This window comes from Dendrobium catenatum, unplaced genomic scaffold, assembly GCF_001605985.2.
Source record: "Dendrobium catenatum unplaced genomic scaffold, ASM160598v2 fragScaff_scaffold_390, whole genome shotgun sequence".
Lineage (NCBI taxonomy): Eukaryota > Viridiplantae > Streptophyta > Magnoliopsida > Asparagales > Orchidaceae > Dendrobium > Dendrobium catenatum.
In genome coordinates this window covers 3,731,233-3,753,300 of record NW_021318852.1, presented here as the reverse complement: position 1 = coordinate 3,753,300, position 22,068 = coordinate 3,731,233, and the positions used below count along the sequence as shown (strand labels likewise).

Here is a 22,068-nt window from a genome sequence, read left to right as displayed (position 1 = left end):
GCTTAAGTGTTTGATGTGTGTCTGAATTTGACTTAATGATTGAAATGTCCAAAAAATAATAATAAAAAACTTGTCTTATATTTTCTTAGGTCTGCCCCTACCTATTGATATTACAATTAAGCATGCAAGTAAAAAAAGGGAATTGATTAATATATGAGCAAATGTTTTCCTATTATGAATAATCAACCACATAAAAACTATGTTAATTAAATATCTGGAAATTGCATTGTCAAATGGCAAATAAATTATTGGTGATTGGTCTATAAACATAATTTATTTCTAATTAATAGAAACATTGCTAATTTCATAAATCAAATCTAAATCTTTAATAAAATATTTTGAATGATTATGTATTGATATTAATATCATGATATGACACTGTAAAATAATACTTGATTGATTGTGTTTTTACTATCATCAACATTAAAATTTGAATTAAAATAGTCATAATATTCAGTGATTTGAACATGTCTATATCCTTCAAATTTCAATGCCGTTATCATATCATAATTGATGCAACCTAATGACAAACTCATGATTTGGGCCTATCTATACCACGATGATGAAGATATTATAATTTCTCTTAAAGACTAAGGATTCGTTTGAAATGGTTTTCTTATTGCTTTCTTAAGCAGTTTTTTAGTACAAAAATTTTTTGAAAAAAAATTTTTGAGCTAAAAAGCTGATTTACAAAGCAATAAGAAAGCCATCTTAAGCAAAGTCTTAAATATAGAATTTGGTTTAAGCTTTGTCTGGGACGGCTTTCTTACTGCTTTTTAATACAAAAATTGCTTAAGCGAAGTCTCAAATATAGAATCTGGTTTAAGCTTTATTTGGGATAGCTTTCTTGTTGCTTTTTATACAAAAATTAAAATTTTTGAACTAGAAACTACTTTAAGAAGTAGTAAGAAAGTCGTCCCAAATGAAACCTTAGGCTTCATTTGGGACGACTTTTTTTTGCTTCTTAAAGCAACTTTCTAGTAATAAATAGAAAATTTTTACACTAAAAAAATTGCTTTGAGAAGTAATAAGAAAGTCGTCCAAAACTAAACCTTAATCTTGAATGAATTTTTTATTGATTTCTAAAATAACTTTTTAGTATAAAAATTTTTAATTTAATAATTTTTTATATTAAAAAGCTATTTTATAAAACAATAAGGAATTCATCTCAAATTCAACCTGTTGATTAATACAAATCTTCACTCACATAAATTAGAAGTGATTTAAAATAAGCTAAACTCGTTTACAATTCCTAGACTTAAGCCTACTGCTTTGTGCTGTAAAGCAAGCAGATAGTCGGCAGATAAAAAGAATGGAGACCACCAATACAATTGTGGGCTCTATCAGAGCTCGTGGCACTGATTAGAGGGTGCTCAGGTCGGTCGTTGCTTGTCGCTGGATGGATGCAACAACATGATGAGATATTTGGACTATCTTGTCTTATATTTTACTGATTTCACCTACAACATTGTAGGTTTTATGAATTTACCTAAAGAAACTTTATGTTCCTAAAAAATCATTATTTATTATGTTAGCTAAATATTATAGCAGTAATTTTAAAAAATAAATTATTCAGTTATAATATTAGTCTTACAATAAATTTAACAAGTTGAAAATATTTGAATATTTATTAGAGAACTGAATTATCTATAAATTTTCAATGATTATAATCAAATCATGTGTCTCGAATAGATAAATCCAATAATTTGAAGATAACTTAATTCCGACAATATTAAGACAACGAAATGTTAAACTAATGCTCTATGATCAAATAAATCAATACAAGCGATCAATGAAGTGTTATGGATTTTCTTTAAATTTGTGGACCATATCATTCTAAAAAGGAGGCCGAGGCGAGGGAGGAGAAGGCTACAGATGCTGTCTGGAGGCGAGGAAGTACCAAAGAAGGCTATAGCTTGCGGCGCGATAAGTGAAGTCGCGAACAAGAAAAATAATGATGAATTTGTAAAATCTAAAGGCTGTAATGGAAAAAAAAAAACTGATTTTGCTTTTATAAAATTTAGGTGATACAAATATGAACTCTTTATTTGGGGTGTAAATGAGTCGAGTTGATCTTGAGTCACCTCTGATTTGAGCTTGATTAATTAATCGAGTTAGAGCTTTAGCTTTATTTTGAGTTTGAGCTTGCTCACGAGCCGACTAGTTTATTTTGGAAGAGAGAAAATGATTATGATTTAAATAATTATTATAATAAAATGATAAAAAGAATAAAAATTTAGAAGAAAAATAATAAAGAATCATTTAATATAAGAAAATAATATATAGTTTTTAAATATTTTTAACAATTTTATAATTAAATCCTAAATGCTATTTTTTTGGTTGGGTAAACAGATATATTAGCAATAACTTTTAGTCTCATCAATCATAAATTTCCTTAATTAATTCACTAACTTAGCATACCCTTCATGTAAAATAATAAAACGAAGGTACCAAACTGTAAAAGATATTGACCATCCAGAAAGCGAGTGGGAGGGAACGAAAGCAGGCACTTCTATATGAGGAAATAAAGGAATCGCTGGTCGAGAATAGAAGTTGCAGATTTCAGAGCGAGCTTCCCGTTCCTTTCTCTTACGCATTCTTCGAAGTTCGAAACTCCCGACCTCGTACGATACACCTCGTATCCCTCCAGTTCTGCGAGCCATCGGATACATCGTGCTGCGTTTTCTCTTCGCCGAGGAAGCTTCTTGTATTCGTTGGATGGTGCTGTGATTGCGACAGCCACCGGAGCCCTAAGAATTCGAGACCGACGTCCGATCTCTCTCAGTTGGATGTGAATCCAATTGCGGGATGGAAGGTTCTTGAGGCTCTACGTGCGATGAGAGATTTCCTGGAGGATTAGGGCGTGGCGGCGTTAGTGATGGGGGAGAGCGGAGAGTCGTCCGTGGCTGTGAGGAGGATTCACGGACTGGATCGTGGGAGCAACTACAGCCCCTCTTCTGGTACGTTGCGAATTCTCTCTGACGTGTTGTGTGGACCGTTTGGTTTGGATTGGTATGAATGAAAAGTGATTGGATGCCAGATTCTGGTTATTGGGGGATTTACGTAGTTTTCTCGTTTTTAAGAAACAGTGAATCGGTCGCTGCGATGTTTTTTTTTTTTTTTGCATTTGGTTGGCATGTCAGAAAAGTAATAGCGAAGAGGGCTAACCTCACGTCCTTTCTAGATTTTGAATGTTAATTTGACCGACTAGATCCTGCCCCTAAGGAGTCGATATTGTTATATGGATTTGATCTGTACATGATAATGGACATTAGTTTATTACCCTCAATATTTTCAAAGGAAAAGGTTTTGGCCGTAGCAGGATAATGAAGCAGAGAAGTTGGCGGGTTGGAAGCAGTGGCTTCAGAGCATTTACTGCTTTTTCCTGCTGACCAACTTAAGGAAGAAGTATTGAATGTTAGTGTGGAAATAAATTGAAGTAGGGCAGGGCCCATCACCGGGACGACTTCTTTACTTTCAAACCATTCAGCTAGTGTAATTTATATCAAGTAACGGTGAAAAGTCGGTTGTTTTTCCGATTTAAAGAGTCGAGCCAAATACTTAAATAGTTTTCACATACCGTTCCAAAATTTTTTTTTAAAAAAAGTGCTTCATAACTGATTTGGGGTTGACAGGCTATATTTTATTGGTCTGTTCAAAATACGAATTTTTAATGGATTGATAAGCTAGGAAAAAAAGCGGAGTCTTAAGCCAGTATTGCTACTTACGTTTTTGTCTTTCTTCCTACCAATCAAACATGTTGGCAAAAAATAGAATGGTAAAAACGTTTGTTTTCTATTGATACTCCCTTCAGCCTGAAGCATGCCTGAAGTTTGAGTTTCAATACAGTTGGATTTTCGGCTTTTTGGATGATGTTCTTATGTATAGTTATCATAAGTTTCACTACAGGAAAATGCCTTATTACTGTCGGAATTTTCCGGCGGATAAATATACGCCGGAACTTGTGACGACATATCCGGCGGAACTGTTCGACGGTGATTTTACGGCGCATTTCGGTCTTTACCGACGGATTAAGGCTGCTAGTAAAAGCTGCTTTTCCTGTAGTATTTGTTTGTGTATCAAAGACTTAGTTTGAATTCTTGTGTTGGTTAAGAGTTTGTTAGTTGAAGAGTCAATGCATCTTTAGATTTTATTTTGATCTGAAATGACTTTTGATGCTCATACCAATTGACCTTTTATTGGCAACAGACTTGGATGGTTGAAATACTTGTATATTTGTTGAACATAGCAAAATACTAGAGACAATTTCACGCACAAACAGATCTTTTTGAACTTGAGTTGAATTTTCTGATTAACAGAATATCCCAACTTCAAACAAACAGTATTGTGAAACTGTCATTTGGTTATAAATATTTGTACGTTACATTTAGGATGAAATCTCTGGTAGCATACATTCAGAAGAACTCCTTCAATGAATGTTAACAATTAGAACTTCAACTTGGTGGTGTTGGTATTAAATTGGAGATACTTTTTGTCAAGGCATGAGAACGTATGCATGTAATATTGTTTAAAAAAGGCATAAATGTATATGGAAGCTAATAATGGAATCTGAAGGACGGATAGATTTTAAAACAACCTTATCTTATCTTCATGAATTCACTTTGCATCCATGTTAAATTCTGTACTTTCTCATTCCAAAAAAGTTTTGAATTTCTTAGTTTGCTAATATAATTTATTATTGAGAATGTAAATCTAGGATTGATGAATTGGTCATTGTATTGAATGATGAACTAAAAGCTTTTAGCCAAAAGCTTTTTAGTAGGATAGAATAATTTACTTTTTCGTTAGAAGAGATTGGTTTGTAACGATAGAGGTCATAGGTTGACAATTGGATCTTGTATCTTTGTTAGATAAGCCTAAACTATACAAATAGCATTTGTTGGCAGCAATTGGGAACAAATTAAATCCATCATACATTTCATTATCATAGAAAACAATAACGTAGAACAAGCTCTACATATGTTCAACTTATTCAAATAATGTTATTTATCAAGCATTTTATTTTTTGATGGCAATGTTGCTTATGATATGTTTGTTTTATTTGTTTTTAGGATATCCTTATTGAGTTACTTGTTTTGTTGCCTTTATTTGCAAATGATGCTTATGATATGTTTTCTAACATTGCACTTGATTTCTAGAACTATTACCTTGTGCTTTAATAATAACTACAAATCAGTCTTTGGCACATCAAACATTGATTATCTGTTTCTTTAGAAAATGGAATAGTTTTTCTCTTAATCAAGTTTGAAGTCTGTCAATTTTTCTATGTGCTTTTTGGGAAATGCATTACCGTCTTGCATGCAATGCTACAGCTTACGTTGTCACAGGATCAACAGCATGGATTGGGAAAGGACTTTCTTGTGTTTGTGCTCAGGGAAGAGAGAGTGTTGCCCGAATACCTTTCGAATTGACTCCTTCACAGGTATTTCTTTTATAAATCATTTGATTTAACTAACAGTAAGAATACACAGTAGATCATTGAACAAGTCTTCCTATATAGTAAAGAAACCGTTTACTTATGCTTGCAATGCTTTGGCATAGTTAGGTTTGCATAAAATTGGGAAGGGTCTGGTTTTGGAGAGAGAAAATTATTTTTTTACATGAAGTTTAATTACTAATTGTCAAAATCAGGTACCTTAATACGCTTGTCCTTCATGCATTAAATGAAGATATGTTTGAGTATTTGACTATACATCGTAGGGGATGTTCTCATGCATTTTCTAAACCTACTGTAGCTTTCTATAAGATCCAATATTTTCTTTTTTGCTGTTGTGTTTGAATTCAATGTCATTATGAAGCATATCAATGACCATGTAACCTTTAATCACGTGCTTACCTGATTTGAATACCGACTGTTTTTAAGCACGATCAACATTTATTCTTATATTTTTTTTTCAGAGCACTCTTTTTTTTTTTTTTGGTACAAAGCGATAATGGATTTATGGTGTTGGATATTAGTTATGGAACCTTTTTGTTATGCAGAAAATGGAAAGCGGCTTACTATTTATTTTGGATATATTTGTGGTTCAGGAAGAATGTCTGCAGAAATTGCAAAGAAGATTAGATGTTGTTTATGATAGTACAAAAGTGGAACATCAGGTACTAAACATAATTATGCTCCTCAGCTTAAAATTACATGTTCCATACATGTGCATAATGCCTTCAAATTCATGAAATCTCTAGTCAAATTTTCAGTTTTGGCATTTTAACTATCATTTTCTCATATTGAGTTATGTTGTTTAGACTTAACGGTGCTGCTTTTACTCTTTCAAAACGAGTCTATTTGACGTAGATTGTCTAAGGGTCTAGGGTACCTAATGCAAAAATAACATGCAAAGTAACGTTGGGGTAAATGAAAAGCCATGCAATGCTTGCTTTTATAGATTTTGTAAATGAAATGCTCACAATTTAATGCTGTAAATGCAAAGAATTAGCACGTAATTTTTGCAGGGAAGCAAACTAGCTAATGCAGACAATTAATTGCTATTAAAGATGATGAATTGAAAGAAAACAAAAATCCAATCTCTACGAAAATTTTTTGATTTCTTAATGAAATTAAACCAGAAGAATGAAGAATCTTGAAAACCACAATATTTAAGACATTATGTTTATAATGACGTTAGATATGTAACAAATCTTAAAGTTCATCATACTATCAATTAATCATTATTTAAAAGAAATAAAATTAACGTAAGGTAAAGAAACTAACCAAGCAGCAAGTCTCTATTGAAAGTTTTGAATTCCTAATGAACTTAAACCATAGGTAAGAAAAATCATGATGATTACAATATGTAAGACATAATGCATATAACAAATCTAACCATGTTACAAATTTTAAAACACACTAATCATATTTTCAATCAATCATTAATTAAAGAAAAGAAAATAAAATAAATAGAATGTAAAGAAATAAACCAAGTACTTTGAGCAACAAACCTTCTCGCTTTAACAAAGAGATAGTGTCTCCTAAAATGTTTCAAGTCTCACGCTTGATCATGTCATGAAGTCTAAGTCTTAGGACTATGAAGAAAACTTAGCACCGATAAAAATGAATTTTATTCTAGCCAAACATTGTTTTTAAGTGCTTTAGCACACTATTATTGATATCCATTTACACAAAATATATAGTTAGATAGCCTTTTGGGATGTCGTTTTTCTCAAAATGTTTCAAGTCTTACACTTGATCTTGGAATAAAGTTTTGGAAGGATTAAAAAATTTCACATCTATAATGCTGAATTTTATTCCAGCTAAAAGTTATTTTGACGTGCTACAATGCGCTATTATTTATAGATACTTGCACTAAGTTATATCAATAGAAAACATTCATAGAAATCCAACAACCTATATGCCAAAATTGTATTTACTAAGCTATAATACTAAAAATCTCGTCAAGGTATAATAATCCCGCAAAGTATGATAACTGCAAGTTAAGTTTGTGTGGGCTCCGAAAATTCGGCCCCGGCCTCCCCGCCCGCTTTTCTTTTTTTATTTTCAGCGAGGGAGTTTTAACGAACTAAGTTCCGGGGTAAATTTTGGAAGGCAGATGGGATTGTAGATAAGACACTACCCAGAGATTTCGCCCTAATTTTGTGAGGACTTTATGATCTGAGTTCTGGTTTCCTATAGGCGCAAGCCCCTATAGTTAATTACCCCTCCCGATCACGAGAGAGAACTTTCGATTAAGGCTAGTCATCAATCAGATACATAGAATATACGTGATCAATAAATACGTGGTATCCGGCATATAGTAGCAGCATGGGTTTGGATATTTGAGAACTGGATTTGGATTTGAGAATCTGGAGAATTTGATATTTAAAATAGACATTTCACCATCTTGCACTTAAAGCGGGTGATGGGGGAATGGATGATAGACCCGATCAAGATCTCATGGTTCCGTCGTCCCGGACCATCGTGGTCCCTGGTCTACTTGGTCAGAGGAGGTAGTCGACCCAACCTGACAGAAGGATCCTTGTCGGCAGCCATGGGTTGCTTCGTCCAAGGGTACCTTGTAGACCGGGGTTGGGTGCTTGTCTAAGGGGACAAATTTGAATTCACCTTAGCTAACAGAGGGCTTTGTGCCCTATCAATCATATCCTATTGATTCATATCTCAAAGATTTAACGCCACTAAGGAGCGTATTGGCTCTGGCCATAACCGCTATCTGTGGTGCCATTTGGCGGCAAAACCACTCGGTTCAGAGGGTCCCGGGTCATAACCGTTTACCTGCAGTGCCATTTGGCGGCGAAACTGCCGGTTAGAGGACACGTACCACGTCCTTACTAGCAAGAGATTGTTTGAGAATGAATCCTAGTGATATTTTCGACTAGCCATTTGGCTCTTTGTGAGCAGAAGTATATTTCGAATTTATCCACTTCAGCAAACTGTTGCGGAGGGTGGATGGATTTTGCTTTAAGTTTTTGATGGATTTATTTCAATTTTAAATATTTTTGGGATTTTGAGTTTTTTTTGGATTTTGAATTTTTATGGATATTTTGGGTGGAGCTTTGGAATATTTGAAATGGACTTTGGATATTTAGGAGATATTTGAAAATATTTGGGAACCCCTCCGATTGAGATATGCATTCAACACGGCCATCATCGGGGTGTTAGGGGGTTATTTCCATTTAAAGCTTGAACCTTGTCGACTCTGTCTGGCTGTCGACAGAGGATCGGGTTTCGTTGGCTTTATGCCTTTGAGAGTGAATTCTTTTGATTTTAGGCTTTGAAGGCCTAATATGAATGTATTAAAACAAATATTCTGGTCGCCACAGCCACATATTTGCTTAATGGTTCGAACCTTGTCAACTCCTATTGATTGGTATAAAAGGATCGGGTTCGAATTTGAATTCACTTGTTGACCCGCGCAGCATCCCTAGACGTCACGTGTATACCAATAACACGCTCGTCGGGGCCTATGTGGGTGTTTGGGGGGCATTTTATAATTGAACCCTGACCACTCCTTTTATCTGCATAGGAGGACCGGGTTCAAATTTAATAACCCGCGCAGCATCCCTAGACGTCACGTGTGTACCAATAACACGCTCGTCGCGGCCCATGCGGGTTTGGGATTATATTTTCCCCTTTAGTGTACCTATGTGTATACAAACTACGATGCACATGCAGGGGATACTTTGAAATATTTGTTGACGCATTCTGTCTGCTTATACGGAGGTTGCAGATCCGGTGGCGTGGTGTAGCAGCTTCTGGATAGAATTGTTCGCTGCTTCGTACAGGTAGACTGTCGTGCACTACTCGTTGCTTTCTGCAGGTGAATCGTAGTGCACTAACGAGCATCCTGCCTTGGTCGTAGGAGCTTACACTTGTTGTGGTCTTTTGGCATTCTGCTCGTATGTAACATTTAGTGTGTATGTCGAATCCCTTATAAGGACCCTTTACTCTTGCTTGTAGGGAGCTAGTATATTTGCTTAGTACTGGATTATTACTGATTGTAGGAGTATTATAACATTCACTGCATGTTGTTGATTGCCACCTATAAGTATATTGTTATGCATTAGAAAGTTCCTTCTATCATTTCTCAGGGATGACACCTCACACAAGTATCCACGTGCATTGGAGGCTCGTCATATATGGAGCATATCCCCTTTGTGAACATTAGCCAACAAATCATTGAATTTATTAGCAACCTACCATGTTTATATGTTTCAGCTTTTCGTGCTTTTAGATAACCACTATATCCATCTATGTGCCGCTTCACATTCTTCATATGTTCTTTATGAGTATGGCATTCATGATTGAGATGAATAACATACACTCATCTTATACACTCACTTTAGGTTGATCGTGTATGATGACTTTGATATTTGTTAATTTGAATATGCACTTCCACTTTCACTTACGATCATTTGATGATGTTGTCCAAAGAGTTCCATGTCAGAGTGCAAGCAATTTTATTTGCTTGAATAGGGATTGAACGACATTTCCTAAAAATTCTTTAACATTTTGAAGTCCTTCATTGCTCATTTGTTTCAATCATGTTCAAACCAATGTCAAAGTTGATCTCAAATTTAAAGAATTATGCTTAGGTTCATTCAAGTTCTAGGCACATTCGAGTCCAAACCCAAGTAGCCTTGTTCATTTCCAAAACTTGCTCATTTGAGTCTTTTGATCATTTGAATTTTGAATTCAAATGGTCCAAGTCATATCCACTGAGGTCTCAATCAGTTTGAGTTGTTTCCCCGCGAGCGGGTACTTATGAATATCCCGATCTCGTCGTATGCATCGTACCGGGTTCCCATCCCACCACGCTAAGAAAAGCATGTATATGCGGTTTTCCGGTGCGCAACGAACACGAAAGAAGAGATTTTAGGTGATTACCCGATTTGTCAAGAGCACTGCGATGAACTTCCTCCCACCACGCTAAGAAAAACGTGTATAGGTGATTGTTTTGTCGCATTACAAGCGTCAAAAGCGAGTTCTCGGAGTTTTATGGTTTATAAGGATTATACCTTTGCATACCGACGACGACGACGAAGTTTGCACACTGATCGAGTCAAGGGAAGAGAAGCATTTGCATTTGTATTTTTTTATCTCTTTTTTTTAGAAATTAATTATAATTAATTACTAATAATAATTAATTATAATTAAAAAATAATACTTAATTATTGTTAATGATAATTAATTATCATTAATTATAATTAATAAAGATTTAATTATAATTAACCATATATTATAATTAATTATAAATACCTTATAATAAATAATTATAATTGAAATTAATTAATTATGATTAAAATTGATACATCATCAAAAAATTACGTTGATCGAACACGAATCTCGAGGCAAAATCAAATTAGAAACTTCAAAAATTAAATCGGAGACCATATGACTTCTGATTTCAGCAAACTTATAGTCGAACTGAGCGTCTTGGAAACACCAACACAACGACACCAAAATCGACTCAATCCGAACCCAAATGAGTACAAATCAGAGACTCGAAGCGCTGTTGGAAGGTTCAAACCACAATTTGGATTACCAAACGATTTCCAAACATAACATGCTTATAGTCAAATCGAGCGGCTCGATGAGACAAATCCAACGAGCCCAAGATCACTGAATTCTGACATCACTAAGACATTCAAATGTCCATCAAACGTTTCATGATCAAAGGATTCAACATCGACCGTCCATCCAACCACTCCCAACTTACCCTTGATCCTTCATATATTTACAAGTCATGCCACTCTCAAAAAACTATAAATAGCCCCCCACTCTTCTCATGAGAAGGGGGAGAAAGAGGAGAAGGAAGAGAGGAATTTGGGAGCTCTCTTGCCGCCGACCATCGCCGGACTTCCACGGGAGTTCCTGTCGACCACCGCGGGAGTTCCCTCCGACCACCACCGGGGTTCCTGCCAACCACTGCCAGTATTCCTCTCAACCATCGTCGGATTTCCCGCCGACCACCGCCGGAGTTCTCCGACCATCGACGGACTTCAGCTAGTCAATCGACCACCGCCGAACTTCCGCCAGTTCGCCGTCCACCGCCGGACTTCCGCCAGTCTGCCAACCATCTGGACTTCTGCTCGTCCGTCGATCACCGCCTGAGTTCTTCCCAACCATCGACGGACTCCCACCAGTTCGCCGACCGCCGGACTTCTACCCGTTCTCCAACCACCGACGGACTTCTACCAGTTCGTCGACCGCCGCCGGACTTCCACCAGTTCGCCGACCGCAGCTGGACTTCTACCAGTTTGTCGACCGCCGCCGAACTTCCACCAGTTCGCCGACCGCAGCTGGACTTCTACCAGTTCGTCGACCGCCGACGGACTTCTGATAGTCTCTCTACCGACGCCGGACTTCCACCAATTCGCCAACCACTGACGTACTTCTGTCAGTCCGTCGACCGCTGCCAGACTTTCACCAGTTCGCCGATCGCCGCCGGACTTCCACCCGTCCTCCGATCGCCGCCGGACTTCTACCAGTTCATCGACTACCGCTGGACATCCGCTTGCTCGCCGACCATCGTCAGGCTTTCATAGTTTGCCGTCCGCCATCGGAATTCCACCATTCTGCCGAACACCGCAGGACTTCCGCTAGTCCGCCAACTACAGTCCTCCCAACCACTGTCATCCAACTACCGTCCTTCCGATCTTTGTCGTTTGCAGACTATGGTCCTTCGGACCTCCGTCATCTGTCGGCTACATTCTTCGCTGACTATGGTCTTCCCGACCTTCGTCACCCGCCGACTACGGTCCTCCAGACCTCCGTCGCAATACAACGGTCCTTCTAACCTATGTCGCTCACAGACTACGATCCTTCCGACCTCCGTGACCCGCCGAATATGGTTCTTCCGATCTACATCGTTCGTCGACTATGGTTTGCTGCCCCAAACAAACATATCAACATTGATTCTTCCAACTTCCACCATGCATTGCATTTTATATGATGATATTTGTTACTTCAAGCTAAGGCCTTCCTCCTAAGGATGGGCTTCATTTGTAATCAATTACAAGCACTAGTGGATTCATTCAAATTGGGCCAAGCCCCCGTGGTTTTTCCCCCTTTAGGGGTTTCCACGTAAAAATTCTGGTGTCTCTTATGAACGCTACACCCTCATCTCTTTCATCTGCTTGTGTTCTGGATCTTCGTACAAAGCTAAGGCATTAATCTTTATATTTCTCTACCGCCGAGAATTTTTCAGGACGCAACAAAAATAATTAGTTATAATTAACAATAACTAATTATAGTTAATTAACTATAATTAATTAGAATTAATATAACTAATTATAAAAATTATAACTAATTTAAAACTAATTATAATTATTTTATAAATTAATTATAATTAAAAATAATTAATAATAATAGTAATAAATAAAATAAACATAAAATATATACCTAAGACTCAAATTGGGTAGGGGTGAGTGAGTGAATTGGCTAGGCTTAAATGGGGATGAGTGGACTGAGTCAGGGAGTGAGTGAATGAGTTAGGGTGAGTGAGTGAGTGAGCTGAGTTGAAGAGGTGAGTTAGGTTTTAAGTGAGGTTAAGAGGGCACGAGTAGAGTCTCAGCTAGGCAGAGATGGAGAGGGCGGCAGTGGCGTGAGGTAGGGGAGCTTCGTCTCTCTCTCCAGTTGAAAACAAGAGCCGGCAGTCAGAGGTTTGCGCTGATGAGTCGGTCAAAAGGAGACGGAGAGGTCGGATAAGGGAAGCGGGGATAGTGGAGCTAGCCTCGAGTGCCGGCTGTTGGCTGTGTAGGCGCGTGGAGATCGGCACAGGGAAATGTCGGACTGGAGGCTTGGCTCTAGCTTCTGTTGGAGATGAAAACGGTTTGGGTGAAGAAGCCGGCGAGGAGGAGGAGAGCTAGCGTGGCTTGGAGTCGGCGACGAGCTTGAGGAGAAGAGGTCGTGTGTGGACGAAAGTCCGGGAGAGCACCGAGGCTCTGTGGGTGCTACTTTAACGACCGAGATGAGCCTCTCGAGCGGAAGGAGTTTTTGAAGCAAGGGAATTTCCAGGGAAATCGACTTGAAGAGTGGCGCCGTTGCAGCGGAAAATTCGGCCCACGATATGTGATCCATCAGTTGAGTATAGATGCTGGATTTACTTCTTTCACCTTTGGAGGTATTCTACAGAACAAACAGTTTGCATAGAATATTGCAAAATAGTCAGCCCATTATTTACTGTTGTCCAGGTAATTCCAATCTAAGTAATAGGGAAAATTTGCATCTCTGATCTTGGACCAAGAAAAATTGGTTGCATAAGAATAGAAATTCAACCTTCAATTCTACCCAACTTGAAAAAAATTCATTCCTCACTAATCCTGTAAGTTGATACTTTGTAAGTGAATATAAACATAATTATTAATATTCCTCTTCATCGAAATACAATTATATAAATAATTTATTATTTGTGTTTGGCAAAAAATGAGTAAGATATGTGATTGGGATGAGTGATGTTGGAAGGAGATGGAAATAAGTAGTGAATCACATTATTGATTGTTGTTCATACCTAGAAATTAGACTAATGCCAAAAATTTTCTGGTTTGTCTGAGTTATATATTATTAGTCGTTTTAATTACATTATTATGCTTATCATTCTCACATCTTTCTTTAGTTATCTTGAAATTCTTGAAAATTTCTAGAGGAATCTTTCAAGATTAAAAAGGACCATTAATTTACCACTCTTTGACTCGTAGTATCTCTACTAATATTTGCATTATATACTTGCAAATATAGTTCCTATGTTACCTTCACAGATAACCCTAAAAGAAACGAAAAAAAAATACCTGTTAAACGTTGTATCACGAATCCTGCCTTGAATCTGGCTGAAATCGGCGCCGCCGAACGATCGCATCCGTGATTCCTGCGTAAAACCTCCGATTGATGGCCTCCGATTCGCTCCTCTCCCGTCGTTAAAAATACCGACCCAAAACAAGCCATTCGCTCTGCTTCCGCTCACTCTCCAGCCCCGATCCTTGTCCCGATCTCCAGGCCGACTCCTTACCCTCTCTGTTCGACTCCTCCCTCCTTCTGCCCTGCCCGAGCTTCTCTGTTCCCGACCCCTTCCATTCGCGCTCCCTTGTTCCGACTGCGAAAACCTCACCTCCATCTCAGCTGAACGCAGAGCCCACGGCGATTCTCCCTCCTCTAGCCGACAGTCCAACTCCCTGGAATCCCGTCGACCCCTTGCTCCTCACCCGTCCGATCCACTCGATTCAGAGAAGAGAGAAGAGAGAGAGGAGATAGAGAGAAGAGAGAGAGAGAGAGAGAGCATCCTACCTGCATCTGCCCCTACCGAACGAAATCCCCATTCCCGGATCCCCCCTTCCTCAGGTTGACCTCACGACATTTTGATCGGAAGCTCGCTGCTGTGTAAGTAGCCTCCTCCCTTTCACGCCACAGGATCTTCGGGCCAAATCCAGTATATCGCCGAGCAGAGAGGAAGGGGGAAGATATAGATTTTAGATTAAAATTAATGATTATAATTTGTAATTAAATTTATATTAGTGGTAAATTATTCTAATTGATTATATGTATGAAATAATTATAGATAATGACTAATTGAATTAATCTAATTAAAAATTATTTTAATTAATCATAGATTAATTAACTTAATTATATTAATTATAATTATTAGAATTAATTATGATTAATTTTAAGTAGTAACATGATTAATTTTTAAAATATGATTATTCTTAATTAAGGTTATAATTATTATGATTAATCATTATTATTTTTAAATAAAACTAATTTATGACTTAATTATTTATAATTAATTAAGGTATTTTATAATTAATTATTTTAATAATATAATACTCATTATAATAATAAAGTAATTATAATTTTGTTTATAATTGAATAAGGTGAGAGATATAAAGACCCTCTTACCTTTCTCCCTCGCGCCCCCATCTGCCACCAACCCGCCGCTGGTATAAACTCTCTAACCCTAAAAACTCCGAGAATCGTTTCGACGCATTCTCCGAGAACCAAAACGAACCTATGCACCTTTTTTAGCTGTGGGAGGAGTGCGTCCCCGACCTTTGCGACGAAGCGGTAATCACCTGAAATCCTTCTTCAAGTTCGTTATTCGCCTTGGACAACCCCGCCTATTCAGCTTTTCTTAGCTGGTGGGAATGGACCCGTGCGTAGCGCACGACGAAGCGGGTACCCATAATACCCGCTTGCGGGGAAATAACTGTCCGCCAAAATATTTCAAAAAAAATAAAAAATACTTTTTTAACAAAACAAAATACCCCACATGCACGCTTTTCTTAGCGTGTGAGGAATCCCGAAAAAATACACCGCCCACGTCCTCGAAAGAGGCACTACCATGCCCCTTTTCTAGCGTGTGGGAAAGCCCAGTTTCCCGTAAAGTTTTCCCCTAAACGGGAGACGCCGAAAGGCTGCCGAGAATTTCGGCGTTTTGAAAATGTTGCACACTCGACCCTTTTGAAACTCGAAGAAAAAACAAAGTTTGGACACCATTTGAACGGACCAAGACTTGGCACTATACTCAGAACCAAATCAATATGAACTTAACTTGCGTTAATTTAAACAAAATCAAGCTCAATCAAGTAATGTTGTAAGGAATAGAACTTGTTCAAACTTCATCAAATGTGAACTTGAAAGCATATAAGGCTTGCGACTTGAACTAAGAACTTGATTGAAACTCATATTGAATCCGGACTTGAACAATAAAGACCACAGGGGACTTTATTGGACTCAAGCCAGGAAACTTTATTGGACATAAAAGCCAATGATAACAAACAATTAATTATGAAAATAAGTTTAAACTTGGACCTTGATGGAATTCAAGTGAGTTAATATTGAAACTCAAGCTTGTGAATAGAAAACTTGACTCAAATCGACTGGCAGTGAACTCAAGTAAAATGAATCAAACTCAACCAAGAAGAGTTTGATTTGACAGGACATTGAACTCAAGTTTAATCGAACTTACAACATCAAATAACTTGAACTTGATTCAATCATTTGAAATCAAACAAGGATTTTATTGTGGACAACAAGACTTGGACTTAAACTTGAAACTCATTTGAACCAAAACTGAACTTGAAATCAATTAAGCTAAGTGCAAGAACCTAATTTGGGCAATTAAGTAAAAAACAAATACTTCAATTTGAACTCAGGAACTCAAACAAATGTAGAAAACTTTTGTTTGAACCTTTGGGAAATTTTTTTAACTTAAAAGGAAAAAATGAGTTGACTTAAAGGAGATTCTGTTTAAAAATTTTTTGGGAAATCTCCAAAGAAAAAAAAACCCCAAAACAATTCAACAAGACCGTACTTTAAGTAAAGAACATACAATCAAATGCAATTCAATAAGCATCCATAATATTGACATATATGCAAGCAACAGATATTTTCCTATATCATATGGAAAGAAAGAGATAGTAGTGCAAAAAGAAATGTTTAAGCTGCATACTAAGTTCAAGTCAAAATTAACTCTCCTACAACCAAATGCAATTTTGACATACAAACTCTCAATGACATCGAAAGGTTCATTATGCAAGTGATATGAAGATAATAACATTAGCATTCAAGTCATTGTGAGTAAGTCTCAACCGGCAGAGAGTTGTCATGATACACTTACAGCCTACAAGTAGAGATAGATGTGTATGCACTACCAGAAATATGCCAATGGATTACGATGCCTTTCAAAATGCCCGTGATTAATAAGCAATTAAAGATCACATTTCATTACAAAAATTGAGATCAATGTACAAAAAAAAAAAGAGAGGCATAATAACAATGATGAACCAGTGTTATTATTGGAAGTCAGTGAATAAATTACAAGCATCCACAAAACAAGCAGGGAGACTCGTTAGTGCACTTAGACCCGCCTACGAAACAACAAATAGTGTACGACAGGTCTACCTAGTACGAAGCAGCGAACAATCCTTCCAGAATTGCTACCGCCACGCCACCGGATCTGCAACATTCTACAAGCAGACAAATGCCTCTATTCCAAAATACCCCCGCACTAGCACCGAATTTGTAACACATAGGTACAAACAGGGGAAAAATATAATCAATACCCGCATGGGCCCCCGAGCGTTATTGGTACACACGTGACGTCTAGGGATGCTGCCGGTTTACAAGTAATTCAGGTCGAAACTATCCTCTATCTGGTCAATAGAATCGACAGTATCAACATTAAAAAAAATGTATGCGACCAGAATATTTGTTAATACCATTATAATTAGGCCTTCAAAAGCCCAAACATCAAAAGATTCACTTTTAAAGGCATAAAAGCCTACAAATCCCGAATCCTCTCCAACAGCCCACAGAGTTGAACAAGTTTAATCCTATAAATAGAAATGACCCCCAAACACCCCGATGATGGCCGTGTTGAATACAGATCTCAACCGGAGGGGTTCCCAAATATTTTCAATTGTCTCCTAAAAGTCCATTCCAAATATCTTCCAAGCTCCACCAAAATCCCAAAAATTCCAAAAATATTTAAAATGAAATAAATCCATCAAAACTAAAAAGCAAAATCCATCCGCCCCGCCAACAGTTTGTCGAGGCGGACAAATTGAAATTTACTCAAGCTCACAAAGAGACCAAATGGCCTAGTCGAAAATATCACTAGGATCCATTCTCAACAATATATTGCCAGTAAGGACGTGGTACTAGTCCTCTACCGCAGTTTCGCCGCCAAATGGCACTCAGGTAAACGGTTATGACCCGGGCCCTCTGAACCGAGTGGTTTCGCCGCCAAATGGCACCACAGATAACGGTTATGGCCAGAGCCGATACGCTCCTTAATGGCGTTAAATCCTTGAGATATGAATCAATAGGATATGATCGATAGGGCACAAAGCCTCTGTTAGCTAAGGTGGATTCAAATTGTCCCCTTAGACAAACATCACCCCCGGTCTACAAGGTACCCTTGGACGAAGCAACCATGGCTGCCGACAAGGATCCTTCTGTCAGGTTGGGTCGACTACCTCCTCTGACTAAGTAGACCAGGTCCATGATGCCCGGACGACGGAACCATGGGATCTTGATCGGGCCATCATCCATTCCCCCACCATCCGCTTTAAGTGAACGATGGTGAAATTTCTATTTTAAATATAAAATTTTCCCAAATATCTCAATCCAAATCTTCAAATCTTCCAAACCAAATTCTATAAATTCCAAATCCAAAAACCCAATTCCCAATTCCTAAATCCAATCATTGCTGCTACTATATGCCAATAACACATATTTATACGTATCTGATCGACGACTAGCCCTAATCGAAAGTCTCTCTCGTGATCGGGAGGGTAATAACTATAGGGGCTTGCCCTATAGGAAACCAAACTCAATCATAAAGTCCTCACAAAATGAGGGCGAAATCTCTGGGTAAGTGTCCTTATCTACAAACCCATCTGCCTTCCAAAATTTACCCCGAACTTAGTTCGTTAAAACTCCCTCGCGAATAAGAAGAGAGAGCGGAGGCGGGACGAATTTTCGGAGGCCCACATCCTATGAATGTTTCATGCAAATAATGCATATGATTAATTGATATGATGCATTTTGTTGATGATGTAAAATATCACGTACTTCTTAGTCTATACACTGCTAACACTAAGAGCAAGAGATGATGAAGAAAATTTAAAATTGTTATTATAATATTTATTTTTTTAATAATGACAAATAAACTACCACAAATATGATGGTGTCTATTATATTGATGGAAACCTCATTAAAGAAATTAACCTAAATGTCTTAAAGATTGTGCATGATGAATTTATGTACCTTTGAATTTGGCATATAAGGTAAATTTTTAAAACATTAAAAATTGCATAATCAAATTGCTTAATTGTTCAATAAACTTTAAACAAACATGATTGCACAATTTCACAATCACTAGTAGATTCATATAAATTCAAGTTACATTTATCATTGATGTCATGCTCAATTTAGTTTTTGAAGCATGACATTAAGTTATTGGAAGCATGACATCAATGATAAATGTAAACTTGAATTATATATGAATCTACTAGTGATTGTGAAATTGTGCAAATCATGTTTGTTAAAGTTATTGAACCAATTAAGCATTTGATTTATATATATATATATATATATTTATATTATATATAAATATTATATATTATATATAGATATATATATATATATATATATTATATTTTAACAAATTCAGGTCTATGGGAATCTAATATATTGTAACTTTCAAGGAAATAGTCTAAGTCATCTATCCATTTTGAAATTCCCTGAGATTATTCCTCTCGTCAAATGTGGAAATAAAAATTTAAACCTCATAATATTATGTTTATTTATCTAGCATCATAGCTTAATGATTTTATTTAATTTGTTTATTTTTATCTTTTATTGTGTTTGCTTAATTAGCCCATATATTTAATCTCACGTCTCAAAAATATTATGATGCAACCTTAAGTTTTGATACAAAACTGATTTGGATGTTTGCATATTTTCCAACAAACCTTTAAGAAGTTAAAACAGTAAAACTTTTGTGAAAGTTAAATACTAGCTAAGAGACTAATATTTTCATTATGGCTTAAATACCTTAACGCTCATTCTCTTCCCAACTCAAGCAATAAGTTTTCTTAATGGCAATTGCTTAAGTGGTTGTTCACAAATCACACTTACCATATTAAATGAACCATTATTTTTGAAGATTTTGATATTCTGATGATATTTCGGAGTTACTATAATCACTCATCTATGATATGATGCAAAAAAATCAATGATTAATTTGATTTGTTGATATAATCGTCTAAAAATAGTTAGGTAAATAAATTACATTTAAAATTGTGTTAACAATACTTTTGATGAACTAAAACATAAAGTGGCCTTATGTGCCTTCACATGTCAGAAGTACCACAACATTTGCACATGTAATAATGGTGAGTATTTGGAGTCGGGAATGTGGAGTCCTATTCATTTACTAGGGGGCAATATGGCTATATGAGGTTAAAAAAGTGACTAGCTTCGTATATATGCAAAGTTAAGTCATAGATCAAGTATTGTGCTAGAGCCATGGCTAGGTTGCTACCATTGTGATGCAAAGTCACTAATTCAAAAAAAAAACCCTCTTCATTGTATGGGTATTATTCTCTCCTCAAACCTCGCATTGGTAGGAGCCTTATACATTGGGTACACCTTTTATGCTATATTAGGATACATAATATTTTGTGGATTGAGAATTATGTAGGTTTGAAGTATACAATATAAAGCCAAACATTATGTATTGCTTTGTGGTACTTATTGCAACATCAACATCAACATTATTATAATCCTTATAAGCAAATCGAGCAAATATATGCTTGCACTGGTTTTGCATGGGTATTTTTCTTGTAAGCATTTTTTTTTCAAGTGTCAACAATATTAAATCTATTGCATTTATGAAGTCATCTTAGGTGCCCTATTTGCATGGCCTAATTAATCTTAATTAAGTAGAGTGACTTGAATCCATGGAGAAATGTATTTATGTAGCTTGAGATATCTGACTTTCATTGTTGAATCAACGACAATCCATAGGAATAACCCAAGTATGTGGAAATTTTCAATACGATCAAGTTCAAGGGAGATCTTACCTTCGATGGATGTTGGGTCATGAGTTGTGTTGACTTTACTTATGTAAGTTAGAATAAAATTAAATTGTTCGGTTCAGTTTTGATTTTGTTTTTTATTCAGATTGAAAAACTAAAATGCTATGATTTTGACTTTGTTTGGTTTTATTTGAATTAGCTTATTGCTTGGTTTTGTTCAGTTTTATTTGATTTCACTTGCATTAGTAGTAAACATGGTGATTTGTATGGTAAAAAAATTTAGGAATAACCCTTTAGATTTTGATTAGGTGGCTCAAGATTATCTTGTACTCACATAATGCAACTTGATTTGTTTTTTTTTTTCTTTCAGCTTGCCAAAACTTAAAAGATAAACCAAACCAAAAGTATCTATTTATGCAATTTCTTCAGTTAAAACCAAACAAAGCGCAAGCTTAATAGAGCAAAACTACCAGTATTTATTTTTAAATTTTGTTTGATTTTTTTGCTAGAGCAAATTTTTTGGCCACCCCCATATGTGGGTGCATAAAAATCAGACTACCATACAACTGGGATAAAAAGTATATTAAAAGATTTGTTTGCATGCTTTATGAGGTGACTTACAAGTCGAATTATGAAAATGCTATTTCATCTTGGCATAGGCCAAATTGGCCTCAAAATAAGCAAATTTTGCCTTTTAGTGAATCTACATTAACCTCAAAAGATGTGATATAACAGAAAGAAATGATGTTTCATGATTAGATGTCTTTTCTCTGCTTGTCTCGGCTTAGTGGATTCCAGAAAGATCATATATATAATGCAACCATATTTCTCTATTGACAACTACAAGTTCATAAATCTATGCAAGTTGACTATTTTAGGTGTTTATTTTATTTTAGTTTTGTTATATGGTCTTAAGTGCTTTTTTAGGTTTATTTTACTCGTCCATAAGTCTAGGTTCATGCTTGTCTTTTTAACTCGAGTATCCTTGATAGTAGTTCATGCAACACACCTATGGCGTGAGGATACGATCCAAGTTGCACAAGTTTGCCTGAAATTTTG

The 22,068-nt window shown here is 36.5% G+C and overlaps 1 protein-coding gene across 7 annotated transcripts in view; it reads left to right on the top strand.

Moving 5' to 3' along the window:
- Nucleotides 1-2,499: 2,499 nt before the first annotated feature.
- LOC110107799 (ELMO domain-containing protein A-like) overlaps nt 2,500-22,068 on the top strand; it is a 28,145-nt gene continuing 8,576 nt past the window's right edge. Inside the window, exons 1-3 of one of the 7 annotated variants that reach the window (XM_020838184.2) lie at nt 2,500-2,960; nt 5,358-5,443; nt 6,004-6,120. In XM_020838184.2, the coding sequence (XP_020693843.1) occupies nt 2,879-2,960; nt 5,358-5,443; nt 6,004-6,120 (285 nt within the window). In that variant the 5' untranslated portion in view covers nt 2,500-2,878. Of the gene's footprint in view, nt 2,961-5,333; nt 5,444-6,003; nt 6,121-22,068 lie in introns of all 7 variants that reach the window. The other 6 variants (XM_020838182.2, XM_020838183.2, XM_020838188.2 and 3 more) reach the window with 6 other exon arrangements.